Source organism: Meles meles, chromosome 6 (genome assembly GCF_922984935.1).
Source record: "Meles meles chromosome 6, mMelMel3.1 paternal haplotype, whole genome shotgun sequence".
Taxonomy (NCBI): domain Eukaryota; kingdom Metazoa; phylum Chordata; class Mammalia; order Carnivora; family Mustelidae; genus Meles; species Meles meles.
In genome coordinates, this window is record NC_060071.1 from 9,805,645 (window position 1) to 9,828,386 (window position 22,742).

General features: G+C 43.3%; 1 protein-coding gene across 11 annotated transcripts in view; it reads right to left on the reverse strand.

The window, feature by feature from the left end:
• AKAP13 (A-kinase anchoring protein 13) overlaps positions 1-22,742 on the reverse strand; it is a 320,007-nt gene that overhangs the window by 51,500 nt on the left and 245,765 nt on the right. For all 11 annotated transcript variants that reach the window (XM_046008539.1, XM_046008544.1, XM_046008541.1 and 8 more), the window contains 4 exons: positions 22,277-22,469; positions 18,892-19,000; positions 7,262-7,304; positions 5,396-5,528 (listed from right to left, as the gene is read on the reverse strand). In XM_046008539.1, the coding sequence (XP_045864495.1) occupies positions 5,396-5,528; positions 7,262-7,304; positions 18,892-19,000; positions 22,277-22,469 (478 nt within the window). The remainder of the gene's footprint in view (positions 1-5,395; positions 5,529-7,261; positions 7,305-18,891; positions 19,001-22,276; positions 22,470-22,742) is intronic.

The window sequence follows — 22,742 nt, forward strand, 5'->3', positions numbered from 1 at the left end:
CTCGTCCTCTGCAATTAGCCCAACTAGTTCTTCCAAGAATAAAAACAAAACAAGAAACTCCCATCGTCTCTTTCTCTGTTTATTAGCATTTAGTGCTGTAAAGAAGGCAGGCTCTTACCTCTCCATGTCCTATGAATTTCACTGTTATGAGGGGCACTTCAGGAACCCGACCCCATTTTATCGACATGACTCGACCCCCATGCCAGGAAATGTGCTCCCACAGAAGGAGGGGCTCATGCCGGCAGGGCAGAGCTCAGCAGCTTTGAGCTGCCATCAGAGAGACCGTAAGAGGAAGCCAGGGACTGGTTGAGAAAGGGAAGGAGGGAGGGCTGAGGCTGCTGGTTTCCTTAAGACAGGCTTAACTATTTGCATGCTGCCAGCAAAGCCAGCTACCCTAGTCACACAGGACACGGGAAATGAAACAAAACGAATTCCCAAAACACCATGTGTGTCCGGACGGTGCTCCGGTTGCAAGACGGACACTCTGCCAATTTTTGACACTCAGAAGTTAAGGAACACGTCGACTTCAGAAGGCTTCTCATTACGTCGAGTCGTCATGTGTGCTTCCCAAGAACAGTGTGCGGGGAAGCTGGTGGTAGATTCCGCCTGCGGTCAAGTGATGACCAGCTTGTTTTCTCAAGTGTGACTTTTTCACGTTCAACAACACGGGGAAGTAGGGGCTGCTGGTATTTCAGGGATGGCTGAGGGAAATAACTACACTGGGGTACTAAGAAGGAAAATGAGTTCTCGCTTTCCCCCACCTACCATTTTTGACAAACGGTTACAATGAGAAGAGCAGAGAGCGCTCCCGACAACCGTAAAACAAGCTGTTGAGAAGTCACCCTCATGCTGCAGATCTCTGATCAGAGAAGGAACCAGAGAACCGGATTTCTCTCAGCTTCAGCCTTTGCAAACACTCTCTAGCGGGCACCTCTGTAAGGCTCACGGGTTTACTTCTCCCCTAGGGAGCACAGGCCCAAGAAGGCAGAGCCGGACCGCAGCAGCTCTGCAGGAACACAGCCCTTGCCCCCAAAACGCCCACTTCAAGTCAGAGTCAGAATTTCCACAGAACGTCTCTGCCCATCTCGAAGAACATCGGTGTAACAGGGTGGTCTGAAGGGGCTCACTCCACTCCCTTTGTGAATGGGATCACCGTGCACATCAGCGTTTCAGTACTCTGTAGCAAGCAAACGTACTGAACAGGAAATGGTACTAGCAGAAGACACTAAAAGACAAAAGCAGAACCTGCCAGTCTTCCTGTTAGACTTCCTGTTTGGGCTTACCCCTTTGGGAAAAAAACACCAAATACATTTAATTACTCATGCCAGATACTGCTAATTTTTAAAAGCACACATGAAGGATCAGTACTCAACTTCTCCAATCCTATATCCATCTGTCTACCGATCCATCTAGAAATATGTGACTATCTCAGTACTACAGGCAAAATATGAGACATTTTTTTGGCTCCTTTGGGCTCCTTACCATCTTACTTAAGAATTGTGACACATAGATTAACTTGTAATTTAATTTTAAGCACATATAACAGATTAACATAATAATTAAGGGACTCTAAAGGCAACAACTATAAAGTATTTTTACATGAATACATACATCATGCTTAATTATAAGGAAAGCAAAATTTTCCAAACCGTTCCTAGAGACTTTACTAAGAATTTATAGGTGGCAATTTAATATATCTTCAGTAAATGCTTACATTTTTCCTTTAAAAGAAGTAGGAACGATTACATTGTACAAATAGGTTAATAAAAGTAGATCAGATGATCTCTAATAGCAGGTCTTTTAAAAATAATTTAAAAGAAGTAGAATTCTATCATTTTCATTAAAAAAACTAGCGTTAATGTCTACAGTAGCACTTTCAGCTGTTTTAACATTATGGAGAAAGAACCGTCTACAGGAAAAACTGAGTCAGCATCCTCACACTAAGAAAATACTCATTTATTTTTTCATCATTTAGAGAATAAAACAGTTCTGCACGGTAAAGCTCTACTACAGGCACTATGGCATATTAAGTCAGAGTATTTAATGTAACTTGACAGGATTTCCCCTATTTCTTACTATCTTTTGGTACATTCACAAAAGCGAGCTCTTCTACATGAAAGGCGAATCTCAACCTTTTTGATGTATTTGGCCAGTGGGGCATTTTTCTAAACACCTGATAATGTGAACTAAGGATTGCCATCCAGGTTACAGATTTCTAATTTTTTTTTAGTTTATTTATTTGAAAGAGATAGAGAGTGCACAAGCAGGGAGTGTTGGGGGGCAGAGGGAGAGGGAGAAGCAGACCCCCACTGAGCCAGGAGCCCAACACAGGGCTCCATCCCAAGACCCTGAGGTCATGACTTGAGCCGAAGGCAGCTGTTTAACATTGAGCCACCCAGGTTTGTAATTTTTTTTTAAATAAATAATTTGTATTTTTTCCCAAGATTTTATTTATTTGACAGACAGAGATCACAAGTAGGCAGAGAGGCAGGCAGAGAGCAAGGGGGAAGCAGACTCCCTGCTGAGCAGAGAGCCGGATGTGGGGTTTGATCCTAAGACCCTGAGATCATGACCTGAGCCAAAGGCAGAGGCTTTTTAACCCACTGAGCCACCCAGGCGCCCCCAGATTTGTAATTTTTTGAGAGTTTCCACTCCCAGAGATAGCACGAGCCCCCAAAGACCAAATGTTGAAGCCACATATGAAAGAGGAACCAGTTTCGTTGCAAAACAGTGCTGTCGTTTTGACAAAGGAGATGCTCGGACACAAAGGTCAACTGATGCAGTCTGCCGGGCTGACGGACTCTGCTCTAACAATTTCCTTCTTTCCTCCTGCCTTTTACTCACTCCCTACTAGCAAGCTCCAGTCCTTTGAGTTATTGAAAAAGTTATAAAGACACTGTTTAGTAACGGTTAGATTTTGTTTGAGTGAGCATTAAATGAAGTGTGCTAATTGCTAGAAGTCAGCCCACAAAGAGGTTATTTGTTAATATTACCTAGTTCTGGGGTGCCTGGGTGGCTCAGTGTGTTAAAGCGTCTGCCTTCAGCTCAGGTCATGATCCCAGGGTCCTGGGATCGAGCACCACATCAGGCTCTCTGCTCAGCAGGGAGCCTGCTTCCTCCTCTCTCTCTGCCTACTTGTGATCTCTGTCTGTCAAATAAATGAATGGAATCTTTAAAAAAATATATATATATATTACCTAGTTCTGTAGCCTAAAGCATAGTTCTCTGGGCTTCAGTTTGTAAATAAGGAGGATGAGACTTTTTTAAAGGTCAGGTTCCAGTTTCTAAATTTGATCTTACATGGTTTTGTTTATCCCTGTTTGTATTCCCTCATTAACGTGACCTGTGGTGGAGTCACTGCCCTGCCCTGTAAATTAACATAACTGGGGAGATACACAGAAAGGGAACTCTCCACTTATTTACTGGTCTTCCAATTGAAAATCCCACATTTTAAAAACAGAACAAAAACAACAGACATGTGTGAAAATGTCCAAATAGATCATAAAATTTCTCAAAAGTAAAAGTAAAGATGAAGATCTTTAGTTCTTTAGGAGCACCTGGCCAAGAATGCTGAGACCATCTACAGAAGTCCTGTGATGACAGCTGGCTAATTTATACTGATCTTCGCAAGGAGGTTTTCTTTTGTTGACACCAACCAATGTCCATGCCAGCAGTGATAAGTCAAATACATACAGCTCTTATTTTAAGCCTTGCTGCCAGTCTGTGGAACACTGATGGACATTCTGCCCTCTTTAACCTGGATTTTTTTAAATGATAAAACAAGGCTATGTCTGAAGTTAATACCTGTATATATGATTATTCTAAAAACAATTTGCTAGACTCCTTGCATCTTTTCCTGATTAGCCCACCCTCTTCTCCTTCTGTACGTGGGCAGGAATGAAAGCACAATTCTGGTGGCAGGTTTTGTGGAAAAATTCCTCTGAGGACTGAACCTAGCATTTACTAAAAGAAAGACATCTTATTTTACAAAATCTCGTAAAATACATTGGCTCTACTTCTTCCAACCCACTTAATAAAGGACTTAGAAAGCTTGTTGTATTTTGTTGGGGGGTGTGCACTTTAACCATAGTACACTTGAGTTCAGTGTTTGTTCATTCCTTCACTTCGATGTAGGCACATACCACACACGCATCTATACGTAGTGATTCCCTGGCAAGAGCTCTTTTGCTGATTTCCATGTAACAGCTTTTTTTTTTTTTTTTTTTAATTTATTTTACCAGAGTCTGGGTGGGTGGGTGAATGGAGTACAGGGGAAGTGGGAGGCAGAAAGTTTTTTCCCACTGATTCGACACTAAATTGGTTTTGGTTTTGCACTGGGAATCAGTATAAGAAAAGTAACTCCTTGTCTTCCTTTTTAAAAAAAATACATTGAAAAAAATTAGAAGAGTAGCTATCTCTATGTGGGATTATTACAGGTGGATTTTATCTTATTTTTGTATTTCAAATATTCCTATAAGTATGAAAAAAATAGACAAAAAATGTTGAAGTACTTTAACATAACCTCACTCACGAAGGAGCATTCACTGCCACGTGCAGACCCAGTTGGGACTAGATCTAGGAACCCACTTTCATCTTTAAAGTTCTTGTAATTCTCTGTGGGACACTCTAACATCTAAAACAAACATAATATTTATAAATATTACTTATAGATTTATTTTTATACTATATTTATAATACATATTTTATAAATATTTATATCTTATAAATACTTAAATATATTTTAAAAAATCCCCTGATCTTGGCATCAAATCCTCCAGGTACATTTTATTTTATTTATTTATTTTTAAAGATTTTATTTATTCATTTATTTATTTGAAAGCGAGCAAGCAAGTGAGTACACACCAGGCGGGGGTGGGGAGCAGAGGGAGACGGGTCAACAGACTCTGTGTTGTGCGGAGCCCGATCTCACAACCTCAAGATCATGACCTGACGTGAAATCGAGTCAGAGGCTTAACCAACTGAGCCACCCAGGCGCTGCCCCCCACTTTCGGGTACGTTTTAAACCTGGTTTACCGACTAAAGCATGTGCTTGAGATCTGAAGCCACCGCTGGGGGCACAAACCCAGATACAGTAGCTCACTCCCAGAAAAGAGAGATAATCTCTGCCTTATGTGGTTGTGGAAAGCATGATATAAAATAACATACGGAAGACTCTTAGCATGCAGAAAAACCCAATTAGTGATACCACCTTTTGTTTTAATCTTTCTTGCTGTTATATTTCTTCAAATATTAGGCTATTTCCGAGATACTCTCTGGGTTTATTTCCTTATGTCCCCCTAATTTAATTGCTTTCTGGGTGCATGCAGGCTGTGACAGGAGCCCACAGGAGAGCGACCAGGGCGGCCACACAGGGAAGCCCCCCAACGGTACTTACTCTGCTCTTCTTACTGCTGGACATTTTATTCTTGATGTAGCTGAATGTACGACTGACTTTTGTCCCACTCTTCCCTTCAAAATCTTTCTTGGAGGGGCTTTGTGGTAGGAAACCATAGGCCTCTTCTGTTATGCTAAATAAAAACAAGGAAATTGATTTTTTTAAAGAAAAGACTACAGAATTAAAAAGAAATTAAACACAGATTAAAAAATACATGTCTCTGTAACCATGTATCATTTTAGCTTCAAGTCACAGTCACCTTATATATACACACACGAGAATGGAAAGCAGAGCGAGAGAGGGACAGAGGCTGCCGAGTGGTTCCATTCCGTCGGATCTGAGGACAGAGCACACCACAATGTCCACCTTCTGGTGCCAAAACTTGGCTCCGTTTCCTTGTATCAGCCACTAAGGTTTTAGTAATAGATTTTCAGTGAGCTGGTATGAAGCACAGCCTACCTGTCAATTACTCATTTATTATTTTATCTGAAACTTCTTGGTCTAAAATAGCACTCAATTTATAAACACCTTTGGATCAAACAGGTGCTTAAGAAGAAACTCGTAAGTACAATAATGGAATGATGGATACGTTAATAAAGGCTGCAGATAAAGGAAGTTTTAGGACTGAACTCATCCTCAGGTTCCCTAAAAGCAAAATTCACGTATCTTTTAGTGTCTTATGGCCCACTGGACAATGGATACTGGCGCATACCAGTATGGTGTCTGCACAATTTTCGGAGGGAGGAGAGTGCAGAAAGACCCATTTTAGGAGTTTCACACAGATGCAGACGTACTACTGACCTCCCTGTGCTCGGGAAGGCTACAAAGAATCTGTGACGGACATGTTTGGACCTTAGGAAATTCATGGCGGTTGATCTCCTCCAAGAGTGCTGGGCACGTGTATACACAATCCATTACACAGGAAAGGAATCCATTTATATGACTTTTCTTAGGTGTTCCACAAACATTATTTTAAGAACTTTTCCGCAGAAAAGCTGGGTTTACCTCAAGGGCCTCTGAGAGAGGACAGAGGCACAAGTTAAGGGGTGGAACAATCCTCTTCAATAGCTAAGGTCTGTTTATGTGTAAAATACTGTTTACAGAACAAAGCAGCCTCTAGCATTATGGTAAGGGGGAAACGGTGTGAGAACCTGCTCCGGAGGACAAAGGATGAATAAACTGTGACAGAAATGCAAGAGAAGCATTCATCCCGAGAGCCACAGCTTACGCCTCTGTGAACAGGAGAGCAGCTTCAAGTGCAGGGCAATAACCAGAAGCCCCACTATGTGCACATCAGAAGCCTTCAGAACCCCCTAAGCACGACAAGAGGAATATAAAAGTAATCAATGAGTCAAAATGCTCATCTTCCGCCTGCCGTCAAGCAAAGAACCGATTCACTTGGACAGAAGTGTGCATCATATCCATGAAGACAGAAGAAAATGACTTCTTTGGAAAAAATAAAAAGCTTCAAATGGCTAAGGCAGCAATACCGCACACGCACGCACACACACGCATGCACGCACACACAATGAAAGAAAATGTCAGCAGAGTACAAAATTCCTATAAGCAGAGTACAAGAGTTCACAGAGTCAAATACAAGTGTGTCCTCTCCTGAATAAAGGCAAACACGGACTGCTACGACAGTGTAGAGAATAAAAGCAAAAGAGTCTTGAGGACATTATTTGAAAAGGACAGAGCCTTCTTTACAAGCAACTTGTAGCCATTATTCCAAACTGATCACTCAAGGAAGTAAGAATCCCATGAGTTGAATTCACTTCTTAGTTGACTTAGTTAAATGTCCTAAGACACTTTGGGTTTCCTTCACTTTGTCTTGGGGAAAGGAGTAACGAAATAAACGTGCGTTACCTCTCAGTCAGGTTGGCGCTGGTACCGTGGAAAGGCCGTGAATCTGGAAAACAGAAACGAGAGAGACAAACGTTGGAACCAAAGGACTGAGCCTGGGTGACAGAGCAAATGTTTAGAACATTTACACCGACACGCAGAGCAGACACAGCATCTGACAGATGCATCAGACAGAGCCAGTGCATGGGACCTTTTAAAAGCAAGGATTTTGAAGAAGGAAAAATTCAACTCAGACCCCTCAATATTGGAACTAGAAGCAGGCCGCAACAGGAGCGAACTCTCCACGACACAAAATGTAATCCAGGATTCAAGCTAGTAGTGAACAAACCCCAAAACATTTTTCCCCTCATGTTCAAACACACACGAGACAGGTTTAGTTCCTGCTCCTGTCAATGCTCCATCTCCAGAGGCCATCACAGGAAGAACATAAACTCGAAAATTATACATCGTATTCCGTTCGTTTTGCTTTCATCTGTTTCCGAACCAAAAAATCTAGGTAACGTATATCTGGTATTTTGGTGAGCATTCCTGGAAGGAAATGGAGTAGTGAACAGGAAAAGAGCAGAAGAGCTGGCTTATAAGGTCTGGGTCTTGTCACTAATTTGGGGTGAGATCTCTGGATTTCATTTCCTCATCTGAGAGACGAGGGACACACAACGCATGGTAAGGTCCTTGCCAGGCCGACACTGACAATTTCTAGGGCAGACGCATCCTTCCTCCTTCCACAATGAGCAGACCATAAAGTGAAGCAGGTCATCACAGCTGAGGCTGGTCAGACAGCGGGGCAGTAAGTGGCACAAACAGAAAGAACACTACATTCTTTTATCCACGACACGCGCATCAAGCTTGAGCTACTTTGGGACTAAATGAGAGGGTCTCAATCACACACTGACAACTGGTTTCCAGTTTTTAGGAGATCAGGTTAGAAATACTTTGTGTATAATTCCCGGTAGGCCAAGTCTGTTCACAAGTAACACAGCTGTTGTAACGTGAACAGAACACACACTTCTTCCTTCAGGGGGGTTTCAAGCACCTGAGATTACTGTGAGTAAAATTTTAATCTGATAGCGATTTGAAGATGTTCTACTACCACATTCCCACCATTTACAACTCCTAAGTGTCCAACCTGCTCTAGATTCTGAGTAGAAACGCAAAATGGGAGTAAATAGCCAAGAAGTGGGAATAATGCCTAAGAAACTTAAAAATCAATTCTAAGTTTTCAAAAGACTGCTCTCTGGGGTCTTTCCTTTTGCCTATGTGGATTCTTTTTCTATTTCACTTACAATGCCTGGCAGTAACAGCTAGTTGCGAAAGGTGAACAGAGTAAGATCTAGGATCTGTGTCCGAGTTTCCGCATGACCTAGGTGTGAAACTGTCAGATGTTTACCCTCAGATGCCTTAATTTACTTAAAATCCAAGAGTGTGCAGGGTGCCTGGGTGGCTCAGGCAGTTAAGCATCTGCCTTTGACTCAGGTCATGATCCCAGGGTCCTGGGATTGAGCCCCACGTTGGGCTCCTTACTCAGTGGGGAGACTGCTTCTCTCTCTCCCTCTGCCTGCTGCTCCCCCTGCTTGTGCTCTCTCTGTCAAGTAAATAAATAAACTGTTAAAAAAAAAAAAACCCAAGAGTGTGGTTTGGATCAGTGGCTTTAAATCCTTTTCCACCCAAGGAAACTTGTATGGTAGCAGCAGCATTAAATTCTCTCACACAGCCAGGACTCGGCTGCACACTAAAGCAACCACCTGGAAAGTCAACACCCTAGTAATAGGAACAAGTGAAAGTAAAATCCACAATGAGGAAAAATAACAACCAGCAAAGAACCTGGCCAAGAGTAAGACCCAGCAGATTTCTGTCGAATAAATTAAAAACTGAACAAACATGTGATTGAGTCCTGGGACAATCTTTGACTCTTACAAGGATTTCCAACCTTTTTACTGCTGAGAAAATTTTAGTTCATTTGCTGTGACCTCTTAGATGTGGTCCTGAAAACAGTGATTAATCCATCAACACCTCTGAGATCCCTAAAGTGTCATCAAGTTTTCAGAGCACCGAAGAGGATGACCTAACCAACACTACTTCTACGGTAGAACTACAGACAGGAGCAGGGGTTCTGTCACTGATGTTGGCGTGCGAAGCATTATGGCAGGTCAACAGTGTTTTTCAACCAGCTTTTTCCTGAAGTACCAAAGTGACCTGCAAACCTAATACACGATAACATTCCAGGGTGAGAACTACTGGATGGACACAGTCAATATTTTCAAAGTGTGCCCCACAGAACACTGGTCTTGTGAGGTGTCATCCATAGTCAGGGACCCCTTGTGGCTACCAAGCTAGGAAGTTTGGGAAACACAGCTCCTTGAACACTGCCTTGGAAATTCACAATGTGCACATTAGCCTCTGAAACCAGCTTACCTGGTTTCTTAAATTTATGTGACCATGAACCAACCCTTTCTTTTTCTTCCTCTCCCCTCCACCTCCCTAATGCCCACTGGTACTTTTGAGTTTAAGGAACACGTTTTGAGGAATGCTAGATGCTTGATTGATTTAAAGCGCTCTTCAGGCTTCCATACTTTTGATTCCATCACATTGGGTAACTGCATACCCAGTGCTATTTTATATTAACAACTGTGTATTGGGGGCCTGGGTGGCTCAGTTGCTAAGCACCTGCCTTCGGCTCAGGTCGTGATCCCAGGGTTCTGGGATCAAGGCCCACATCGGGTTCCAGGCCCACACTGGGTTCCCTGCTCGGCGGGAGGTCTGCTTCTCCCTCTCCTACTCCCACTTGCGTTCCCTCTCTCTCTCTGTATCTCTGTCAAATAAATAAAATCTTAAAAAAAAATTTGTACTAGTGGTAGAAGAAATGCCACTGGGATCTTTGTTTTAGTGGCCATATGCGGACCTATTTCCTGGGCTATTACAATTACTTTGAGCTGAAACAGGCTTGAGAATTTCTGAACACTCAAAGTTGTAAGTGGGTTCTCACAACTTCCCTCCTATTACAACTGGTATAAAGTAAAATATCTCACGGTGTGCCTATTTTACCAAACATCTTTCAATTGTGAAGAAAGGACTGAATATAACAAGACTCCAATTAAGAGAAATTAAACTTTGTTACTATACATAAGGTACTTTTCTGTAAGAACAAGGCAGAGAGGTCACTCTGAGCTTAATATTGCTTAATTATAAAATTTTAATATTTAAATAAACAGACACCTTCCATATTTACTGCTGAAATGTAGGGTCAGCAATGGTAGGAATTAGGGTGTCCAATTATATGAATATTGTAATTTCCTGAGACTCTTATTAGTTATATGAAATGAAAACAATCCATTATTTACCTTTACTATGGAAATATTTTTCCATTAAAAATAGCAATCCTGAAAAATTCAAGAAATTTTGCATAATCAGAAACAGCGATTTTCATGGAAAAGGGAGAGAATTCATTTCCTTTCCAAACTTACTAAAACTAATACCTTATAAAGGTTTTAAACTAGGCATTATCAGTTAAGAATATATTAATCTGAAATCCACATTGTAGTAAAAGGATTGAAAAATAAAAGTTCTAAAGGAGAGAAGGGAGGAAGGAAATAATCTATAACTCCCACCTCCTAATTCATGGGGGGTGTGGCCTCAAAGGAAAGGTATTTCTTTTTTCCTTTCTTTTTTTTTAAAGTAATCTTTATGCCTATCATGGGGCTTGAACTCACAACCCTGAGATCAGGACTCACATGCTCTAGCCAGTGAGGTGTCCCAAAGGAAAGGTATTTTTAAAGACATGTCTGAAAGCTGAGAAGGACAAAGTTTAAAATTAGTTTTAAATACCACAGGTGGCTATCAGATGTCCCGTGAGTCAAAAAAAGCAAAACAAGGGAAAATGAAGTTTATGTTATCCAACAGAGAGCTCCGTGAAGTTAGTGCTCATACCCCTGGGTCCAAGGTGGGACAGGAACACGTCCCTGTGCCCTGCAGTCAGGCCGCCGGGCCAACAGGCGCAGGTGGTGTACAGAAGACCACAGTGTTTCACCCGGGTTAACTTTCGAAGCAAAGCATGAAGACAAGTGATTGAGAAACGGCGGCATGCAAGGGTAAGGGTGTCCAGACGACTTCTCAGCTAAGCTGGCAGCATTCTCAGCACGGGTCAGAGCCTGAGAACAGCCACGGACACCGAAGCCGAAGCCGCTTACTTACTATGCAACTCCTCCTCCTCGTCACTGGAGTAAGAAGAGCCAGGAGAGAAAAGGGTTTTAGACTTAAGGAGGTGTGGAGAGATGCGGACGGAGAAGGACACCCGCCTGGCTGGCTGCATCTGCGGCTGGGCTGAGAAGTGGGTTCACAGAAGACGTTAGCGCGTGCAGACTGTTCCAGACAACGTCAAAGGCACCTCACACCAGGCTGAACAGAATCATGTCATGAACCCGTCTGGTTCCAGGAAAGGCTGTCTAGGCCAACAACGTATCTAATCTTCATCTTAATTTCTGAATATGGAGGATTCCAATACAGCCTAAAAACCTCACCCAACAAACACCTACTTGCTAGAGTAAGAAAACCAAAGTCCATTACTTTTAGTGGTCATAATTTATAGCTGGAGTTTTCTCCTTTAGAGTGAAAACATCTGGAGCGGCGGCGTTTTTCACATTCAGTGCTAGTTTCCCTCACCCCAAACCTCCTCACTCGCTGTCCTCCCCCAAGTGCAAGGTGCATTCCGCCGACTGGCGACGCACACCTGTCCAGCCTTCCCCCAGGTCTCTCCTTCGGGCTCAAGCAGCAGTCACCTCACTGCTCCCCTGTGGGGACGCCCGCAGGCCGCGCAAACTGAGCGAGAGCGTGGAAGCAGGCTCCTCTTTTCCTCCACACCTGCTCCTCCTCCCGCAGGCCTTCGTTTGCAAAGTGGTGCCTCGCACCTAAAGAACTACTCGGAACAGAAACCCCGCACTGCCCTCGAAGGCTTCTGTCCCACCTCGCTCAGTCCTTTGGATCCTGTGTTCCGGGAGTCTCACGTTCTCCGGAGCCGGCCCCTCCGCTCCCCAGCACGGATGTCAGTGCGGTCTGTCTGAAGGGTCTGAGTCAGTCCACTCCGTCACCTTAAATCCGCCACTGCCCTCCGACAAGAGCCCCAGGTCCCCCAGCCTTGCTCTCCACATGCAGGCGGCCTCACTCACCGCACTTCCTTCGCAGATGTCGCTGTTTTTACAAACCGAAGGTCTGTGGCGGCCCAGTGTCAACGTCTTTCTGCTAACAGCACTTGCTCACTTTGTGTCCATAGGCAGTCTTGATAATTACTGCACTATTTCAAACTTTTCATTGTTATTGTACTTGTTATGGTGATCTGTGATCAGGGATCTAGTGTAAATGTTTTGGGGCGCTATGCACCATGCCATATAAGACCGTGAACTTCAGTGAGAACGACCAGCCATTACCCACTGCCCCCCACCCCGGGCCTCCCCAATTCCTAGACACAATATTGAAAGGAGGCCAATTAATAACTCTACAATGGCCTCTGAGTATTCAAGGGAAAGGAAGAATCACATGACCTCTCACTAAATCAAAAGCTAGATATAATTAAGCGCAGCGACTAAGGCCCATGGAAGCGGAGGCAGGCTGAGCTAAGGCATGTGGAAACTAGGCCTCTTGTGTCAAACAGCCACGTTGTAAAGGCAAAGGAAAAGTTCTTGAAGAAAATTCGAAGAGCTACTCCACTGAACACATGAATGATAAAGAAAGGGAAATAGATTTCTTGCTGATATGGAGAAAGTTCTAGTGGTTTGCATCATAATCAAACCAGTCACAACACTGCCTTAGGCCAAAGCCTAATCCAGAACAAGGCCCTCCCCCTCTCTAATTCTGTGAAAGCTGAGGGAGGGGATGGAACTGCAAAAGAAAATTCTGTCAGGAGGCTTAAGGAAGGCAGCCAGCCCCACAGCACCAGACTCCAAGGTGAAGCGGCAAGGGCTGAGGGAGAAGCTGCAGAGAGCTCATTCGGGAAGAAGGCTCCACTAAACCACAGATTTGCAGTGTGGACGAAGCAGCCTTATTGTGGAAGAAGAGGCCATCTAGGACTTTCATAGCTGGAGAGGAGAAGTCAGCGCCTGGCTTCAAAGCTTCAAAGGACAGGCTAATGCAGACGCTGACTTTAAGTTGAAGCCAGTGCTCATGGACCCTTCCAAAACCCCTGGGGTCCTTAAGAATGATGCAAAATCTACTCTGCCTGTTCTCTCAGTGGAACGACAAGCCTGGTGGACAGCACATCCGCTCACAATATGCTTTACTGAGCATCGTAAGCCCATTCCTGAGATCCACTGCTCCATAGAAAAGATACCTTTCAAAACAGCACTGATCACTGACAATGCACCTGGTCACCTGAGACCTCTGACGGAGATTGACAGGGAGACTCGTGTTGTTTTCATAACATCCTGCTGACACATCCTTTCTGCAGCCCAGGGATCCAGGAGTCATTTTGACTTTTAAGTCTTATTGTTTTAAGAAATACATTTCGTAAGACTATAGCTGCCATAGACAGTGATTCCTCTCGTGGATCTGGACAAAGTAAATTGAAAACCTTCTAGAAAGGAATCACCATTCTGGATGCCAGTAAGAACATTCGTGATTCATGGGAAGAGGTCAGCATATCACCATGAATGGGAGTCTGAAAGAAGCTGATTCCAGCCCTCACGGATGACTTAGAGGGGTTCATGAAGTCACTGCGGATGTGGCAGAAACAGCGAGAGAACCGGGATTAGAAGTGGAGCCTCAGATGGGACTGCACTGGCGCGATCTCGAGATCAGACTTTAGCAGATGAGGAGTTGTTTCTTATGGGTGAGCAACGAAAGTAGACTGTGAGATGGGATCTACTCCTGGAGAAGATGCTGTGAAGAAGAGAAATCGTTCGTGATAGGAAGAATCCAGCTCTGTGGCAAACTTGACTGCTGTCCTGTTCTGAGAAATTGCCACAGCCATCCCAGCCTTCAGCAGCTACCAACGTGGAGGCAAGACCCTCTACCAGCAAAAGGACTACAGCTCACCAAAAGCTCAGCTGATGATAGTATTTTTTTAGAAATAAGGTCTTTTTAAATTTAGGCATGTGCACTGGTTTTTTTAGACATCATATTACTGCACACGTGACTACAACACAGTGTAAACAGAACTTCTGTATGCACTGGGAAGCCTAGGAATTCATCCGACTTGGCTTTACTGTGATACCTGCCTCACCGCGGTGGTCTGGAACGGAACCACGATAACCTCTGCAGGACGCCTGCCACTAACTCACCGACTGAATTCCCCATCTCCCGTTGGTCTCAACTGTGAGATTACTTCTCCCCAGTAAGCCATCTCTGTCGGATGCTCCTAGAAAGCCCAATGTTTCTTTCACTGGCTGCATTCATCACTTCCTATTACATGCATCTGGTTCTCTTCTCTGCATGCATGTATGAGGAAAGAAAACGTACCTCTAAGCTCATCTCTCTCCTACCACTGTCTAGCCTGGTGGCTGGCAAAGACTAACGCAAATGCTTATTGAATAAATAAAGTAATAAATGAATTTCCCTCTGTCAAGGCTTTCTGAAAGCTTGGTGTCCTAAATGAAACAAAAAAGCCCTAAACCAACACAATACCCCACACAAATACTAAGTGATGTGAGACTACAGTTTGCAATGACATCAGTAACAGATCAGATGGCTACTGGCACGAATACACGCACACTGGCTTTTTTGGGCAGTGACCGCCTAGTACAGCTAGTAAGGTACCCTCTTCATGCGCTTTCTAAAGTTATTTAGAATGTGAAACAAATTCAGGAAATGAAAATGAGCTCTCTTATTACACGAAATCCAAGAGTATCCCCTTTTGTCACAATTTCATGGATCATAAGGAAAAACCTATTTGTCTGACTATCTAAGGCATATCCTCAACATGAGTGGAACATGTATATTCTTTGTGATAACAAACCGTGAAAAATGAAGGGAAAATGATTTCTCATTAAAAGCCTCTAAGTTGGGGCGCTGGGTGGCTCAGTGTGTTAAAGCCTCTGCCTTCAGCTCGGGTCATGATTCTAGGGTGCTGGGATTGAGCCCTGCACTGGGCTCCCTGCTCAGCGGGGAGCCTGCTTCCCACCCCCCACCACCTGCCTCTCTGCCTACTTGTGATCTCTGTCTGCCAAATAAATAAATAAAATCAAAATCTTTAAAAAAAAAAAGCCTCTGAGTTAAAAAAAATCTATCTAATGGGTACAGTTCTCCTCTTAATCTCACTACTACTAATGTAGTTAGGGCCCTTCTGGGGCTACAATCAACCAAGCAGTTTCTCTACTGTTTGTGAGCATCTTCTGAGTATAAGCAATGAGATGTTTTAAAATATACTCTTGGAAATGGATCATCTGGAATAATGGAATTATTCTGTGTGTGGAAAAACGAAGTTGATTCTTAAATTCTACCAAGAAAGCATCTATGTCTCCTGGCAAGCTGAGGGTCTCCACTCCATGCTCTTTAATGCAAGAAGGAGAAATGGGGCCAAACACATGTCCAGGAGCAGTTTCTCTGAAGGCATTTCCCCACACGATGCGGGTACTTTCAGTGCTAGTCCCATTCCCTAAAAAAATCATCTGGCAAGATGCATTCATCATGTTCCCCCCAAGACAGGACAGCTTCCCCACCCATTGTGGTTCCCAAGAAAGCTGTCGCCTGTCTACTTTCCACTTCAGTAAATGACACAGAAATCCATTAGTCACCAGCTTTACTCAGGATTTTCCTCCACATCAATGGATATCAGAAAATGATCCGAACTTGGAAATAATGTCAAGTTTCTCTATTTTTCTCTTCTAGAAAATGACCCAACAGGCATTCCAGACAACAGGCTCAGGAGACATACATTTTCAGAAATGCCCCCATGTTAACAGCTGTGAGAGGCCGTGGCAGAAGCAGCTAATTTCTTTGAAGAAGACCCAGCACGGGTAGAAGCTGGAAGTAGTGAAGTAAGGTTGATCTTAGAAAGAACTTTGTTCCTAGACAAGCATACTCAAAAGGCACAACCACTTAGAGACAATGAGGGATGGCATTCTCGTTTCTCTGTTTATACTCTGGTCAGAGACGGACTCTGGCACTGTTCTAGGCACTGTGAACTCACTCTGTAACAGTACCAACTGCTTATTATAAGCCAGGAAGTATGCCAAGGACTTTTTAAAGCACATTTAAGCCTTATCACATGAGTACCCCTGTTTAATCAAGTAACTGACACAAAGAATTTCACCATTTAGCCCACGGCCACACCGCCACCGAATGTGTGCTTATAATAAAACATCCGTTAAAACATTTTAGGTGTCCCGAATGCTTTAAGGCTTTAAAATCAGTGTAGATGTTATGATCGTTTCAGCTAGGAAGACCATGACCAGAGATGAACCAGGCAGAGTATTTAAGTGATTTGGGATGCGATTTTAAGCGATTCTGAGTCTGGGGCAAATGGAGAGCTGTCCAGCGACCCGACCCTGATACTTAAAGGCAGAGCACACGGGACACAAGGTTTAGTCTTCTGTTCAACGGCCGGAAGTTTCACATCTGTGAAAAAATAATCATGTTTCTAGAGCAGAATAAAAAAAATATACTTCGGAAAATTAATTTAATGTATATGGGGAGGGAATAAGGAGAAACAGTGCTATTAGAGTTGATTAATCCTCCAATTACAGCACATGCTAACGCAGGGAAATTGTGGGGCTAACTAACTACGACTTAATCACTCAAACCTGCGGGAAATGTACCACGTGAGTTAGAATGCGGGCTCCCTATTCTGACCAAAGGGTTAAACACCGGGTTAGAGCTCTACTCTTGACAGCCGTCTGCTAACTCACTTCAGTCCCCTCAGAGAGCAGAGCAGACCATTTCCCAGCAACAGGAGGAAAAGCTCCATGTGCCAGAACTCCTGGCACTCCAGGACAGTGTTTTCTGGGAGTTAGCCGCATTATTTATAGGGTTTGGCTAGCAACTGAAAACACAGTCAAAAACCATCTTGCTTTCTGGAGGAAAAATTAATGAAGTGTTTCATGCACGAGGCAAAGAGTGTGTCACAAAATATAGGAAAAAGATCCCTCGGTGGGACCCATTCTGTTGGTGTTGGGTATCTGTTGCTATGGGAGTAGACTCTCCGCCATGACACCGCACTCGCTAGTCATGGACGGAGGCTACACAGAGCTGAAATGTCTCCCTTAAGACCGCCTTCCTGTCTGTGTTTGGCTATTGAGCTCCAGCAGCACTCCAGGCTCACCAAATCCAGTATTAACTATTTCGTTATAATGACTTTCGTTCTATACTAGCTAAACCTCTCACCCAAAGCCAAATCAAAACAAAACCAAAACCCAAACAAACACGGGGAAAACTATCCCAGTTGCAGTCCTGCTGGGTCACGCCTGCATCTTTGAGAACAGGTCATCAGTAGGCACACCAAACAGGCCAGAAGTACTGATCATGAAAACGAGGACAAGGTTAATAGAATCATCAATCATGTCTTAATTCCGGTGCGGAAATTAAAAAGATGAGGCCTGCAGTAAGTCATGAACTGAGACAGAACATCTCCCTAATGCAGGGCAGCTGCTTCCGTCCCCAACTCTTTTAAGATGAGTTTTATCTGGGGACACTGAAGAAGCCCCAGAAACACCACAGAATTTATTTATTCCCTCTGTCTCAGCCTCCTGCACACACTGTCTTTCAGCAAATAATGGACCACTCTCCCCTTAATGAGTGCTTAAATCTTAAATCATTATCTCAAACTGTAACTACTTATGGAAAAAAAGAAACCAAGATTTAAAAAATAAAACAAAAAGGTGGGGTTTCTCAAAGAACAAGCTACCTTTCCATGGCAAACATTTAGATCCAACTCAAATGTTTCTGAGCATCTTTATTTGCAAAGGCCCCGTGCTTACGGATGTCAAACATCCATCTCACTTCCCCAGCCAGTGGGTCCAAAACCTGCAAAGGGCGCCATGCATCATTTGCAGATGTAATTCTTTTGGCACATGCTTAATCAACTGAAAATGTACCTCTGTCTTTCTTCGTCCTTCATGAGCTTGACATTTTTGAAGAGGTCAGGAAATTAATATTGGATAACTGTACTATGGTAATAGAACAGAATATCTTTCAGACATAACGGCATTGTTTGTAACTTATTCTCTAGTGTTTCAGAAAAACACTTTAAAGGAAGGGATAGAGAAAGAGAGATTGATAAAAAGTTGTGACACTTTTATATAATATTACATATATGTATATGTGTGTGTGTACACACACACATATATATATAAATAACACTTGGGGGACTCCAGGTTATGGTTATGATACATTTTAAGTCCCCAAATGTGGTAATTCTTTGCACTCTTCTCGTACTATTTTTAAAGTCTGAAATTACTTCAAAATAAAAAGTTTAAAGAAATCTGTGTTAAGTTTAGGCCCAAGACTATAATGCCTTTAATGTATAAAAGAGATTTTTAGGTGGCAAAAGGAGGGAATTCCCTAAAACTGAGCTGTTACCTTTCCTATTTAAATGAGCCATTCAGAAGAAGAGGCAGGCAAATTTTGAAAGATAACGTTCCAGGGTCTTCAAGTGAGAAAAATGATAAAGTGTTTAAAATATACTTAATTAAAAAAAAAAGTAATATACTTACGGTCCAACCCAGGATGGCTGATTGTCATTAATGAGATGGATTTTGTTAGTGGAGAGGAAATGGCTGATGTACAGTAATTGAATCCCTGTTGTTTAGCTCTGTGACATGCCTGTGAAGTAAAGCGAAACAAAACAAAATTGAAGAACAGGCTCTAAATACGGGCTCTCATTATTTCTAGAGAAGCACAGAGCTGCACCTTCCGGCCCAGCCCAGGAACAGGAGGCAGTACACGGGAGGGTCACAGCACAGGCTCTGCAGTCAGACTCACCGGGTTCGAGTCTGCCCCCGCTACTCAGGAGCTGCTCAGCTTCAGAGGAGTTACTCAGCTTTCATGAACCTCACTTTTCTTCTCTGTAAAATGGGAATCACGGGAGCAGCCATCCTGTACAGTGGTTTCATATCCCTCACAACACTGATGTTTTAAACTTAGTACGTGCTGGGGAGGCCTGGGTGGCTCAGTGGGTTAAAGCCGCTGCCTTCAGCTCAGGTCATAATCCCAGGGTCCTAGGATCGAGCCCCACATCGGGCTCTCTGCTCAGCAGGGGGCCTGCTCCCCGCCCCCGGCCCGCCTCCCTCCACCTGCCTCTCTGCCTACTTGTGGTCTCTGTCAAATAAATAAATAAAATCTTTAAAAAAAAATAAGCTTAGTATGTGCTTAGTAAACATCTGCTGCATCACCAGACAAAAATAACTTCACTGGAAATATTAAACTGCACACAGTAGTTCTTTTTCTTCAAAAACCTAAATGTCCTTTCTAGAAACATAGTGGGATATCAGCAGTATTATTTTCTGATTTTAACAAGTTGGACACAGAGCTGCAAGTGAAAAGTGTTTTAAGATCAAGAGCAAGGCAGCTGCGCATCTGGGAAGACGCCTAAATCTCTTTCATTTCCTCTTCTAAGATTAGACTGCTTCTACAAGAACAAGAGGGGGGCTGAAACCTGGCAATGTACCTCCCTCAGTAAGTTCACAGCAGCTTCAAGCCCATGTAATGCAACCGACACCAGAAGCCCCCGGAATTCTACCCCTACAAGGGCAGGCCACCCCAGTGTTTGCCAGCACTCTTCCGGTGGTTGAGGGGCTCCCTCTCCTTTTGTTTCCAGAGAGCCATTTAGAATTGTTACCTAACTTTGTCATGAATCCCCTCCCTTCACAGGAGGCTAAAACCTGCACATGCTCAAAGAGAAGTAATGAAAATGTGTTACTACCATGATTCAACTCAAGTGCGCCAAAGCTTCTGATTATTTAAAAACTTGTTCCATGTGTAACCATGGAGTCTGAGGCAAACAGTTGCTATGTTTCAAGTACAACTATGAGGTCTGCGAAATGACATCAGTGAAAGGCAGACAGACCTTCAGCAGGAAGGTGGCTGCAGGCGACTGGTCCAGATCAGAGACACCAGAGCTCAAATACCCACTCTGAGGTTGCACACAAGACAAAAAGTGTGGGTGAGCAGAGAGTTCCAGGAAGGCTACTAAGCACAGAAAACACGAAAATGTCATCAACTTCATCTAGGAAGACTAAATCAGAAAAGCCATTTTAGAAAGACTTCAGTGGTAAGTGACATCACTTACTAACATTAGTTAATTGGACAGAGGATCTGCGTTTCAGAAAAGGTTTTTACATAAACACTATTAAGAAAATTAAAATGTCCCCATTTCCTCATTAAAACTCTCCTACTTCAAAAATGTGGAAAAAACCAGTGAGACTAACAGTCAAGAATTCTGAGATTAATACTGTCCAGCTAGTGGCCAGTTATGAGGCCTCAGGCAAGTTGCTTCAAATGGGCATGAAGTTCTCACATGGGCTTATGCAGAATCCGAAGGGACATCCTGACCCTAAGTCTAGGGTTCTGTTTACAAACCCCCAACTTTGGTATTTTGTCCGGTCTCACAATGGACTTCCAAAGGATTCTATTCACGTGAAATGTGGTTTACTCTTCAGGCACTCCACTTACCAAAGATGCTCTTGGCAAATCATGAAAGAACAGTTTCCATTTTTCACTCCCTCCTCTTACCATCAGGTTGAATAAATTTAAATCATTTGCCTCAATAAATATATTCTCCATGCTCTTTTAAAAATTTTTATTTTTTAAAAGGTTCATTTATTGTTTTAATCGTCTCTACACCCAATGTGGGGCTCGAACTCACAACCCCGAGATCAAGAGTCATATGCTCCACTGACTGAGCCAGCCAGGTGTCCCTATTCACCACCTTCTTGTTATTTTTCTTAACTTTTTCTGAACTATCAGGCCCAGAAGACACGGATGGTGGGGAAAGGAGCTAACGGGGCAAAATGCCTTTGGGCCTTCAATTCATTTTCATCTGGCTGAAGTCCTCTTGGACCTTCACAAAGTAACACATTCACTGTTCGGGCAATCCTCCAGTGCTCACTGTCTCTTTGGTCATATCACTGCCATCAGTGGGTATAACAAAACATTAACTATGCACATAAAACCCTAAGTCTCCTACTCAAAGAAGAGGCTAATATTTAACACTTTTGTTGGTTTGTTTAATTAGAAATGTTTGATTCTATTTCTACCTAAAACTCTAGTCACCTACACAAAGACAGGTGTTTAGCTGTTGTCTGTTCAATTAGAAACGTTTCATTTGCACATGTGTCACAGAATCCTCCTAGAAACCAACCGAGAGTCCCCTTGGCCCAAGAGGAGGGTAAAGGACAGGGAGTGGGGTGGGGTGGGGGGGATGCTCTAAAACCATGTGATTCCAGTTCTCAAGGCAAACTCCCTGAGGACCCGCCCCGGGTGGTGAGTGACAGAAGGAAGGGCCTAGAGGGGAGAGCACTGGGAAGGTCATCTGACTGGCTGTGAGGAAGGCCAGGCCCTCCAAGAGGGAGCTCCAGGTGAGTGCCTGTGGCGGGCAAGAAGAGGGCATCAGGATGCTCTCTGAAAAAGTCTGATGGTGACGGGAAGCAGAGAGAAAGAAATAGCCACTTCCTAGGCAGTGTTAGAAGACAAAGAATAAGATTTTTTTGCCCCCCAGAAAGGGATAGGTTTTTGAAAAATTAGTAAATTTAACAATGTTGTGTAACACACTTCAAGACTCATTTTCCTATTGAGATAATAAAAGAAGTCCTCGGATAAGAAGGAAAAACTCAAATTAATATCCTGGGTACTTTCCCAATTTAAAAAAAAAGTCTGCTTTGACAGAATATTCAAGTCAACGCAGATTAATGGTATTCTTGAATTAGCATTAAGTGCTAAAAACTTGCCTTGCGCTAGATGAATGTATTATATAATGCGTAAGCAATCACAGCCACGAGCCTTATATTGAGTTCTGCTTTCTTTGTTCCTACTGTGAGGACACATGTACGGAAGTAAAGTGAGTTTCTCCAAATTAGCAGTATATACCCACTTCAGCCTTACCTGCTGCTCAAGCATCCTGTGCTCTCTCTGGCCCGATTCCAGATCCTCTTCTGAAAGTGACATCAAAGAGTCACCCCTTTCTTCACCACCGAAAGGGTGCCTGAGCTCTTTGGTGTTTAAGGAGTTTACATCTAGAGACGAAGATGGCTTGTTTCCCACACCAGCTCCTCCTGTCAAGCCTTCTAGGCTGAAACTGAACACAGAGCGAAGGAGTTAATTCATTCTATTTCCGAGTCTCAGGAAGGCAGGAGGATAAGAAATTGCTTCAGGTGTATCTACGTTATCGAGCAAAACTATCGACAAGGGCCTGGCGCAATGAGCGCCGCCTACCTCCCCCCCACAGGTGTTGGTATGCTGAGAGAGGACTGCACTTAGATTTTCTTTCCTCATTCAACTTGCTCAAACGGTGACCATCTAAGGTCATTTTCTCAAGATTTTTTTCAATATACCATCTGGATAGACCATA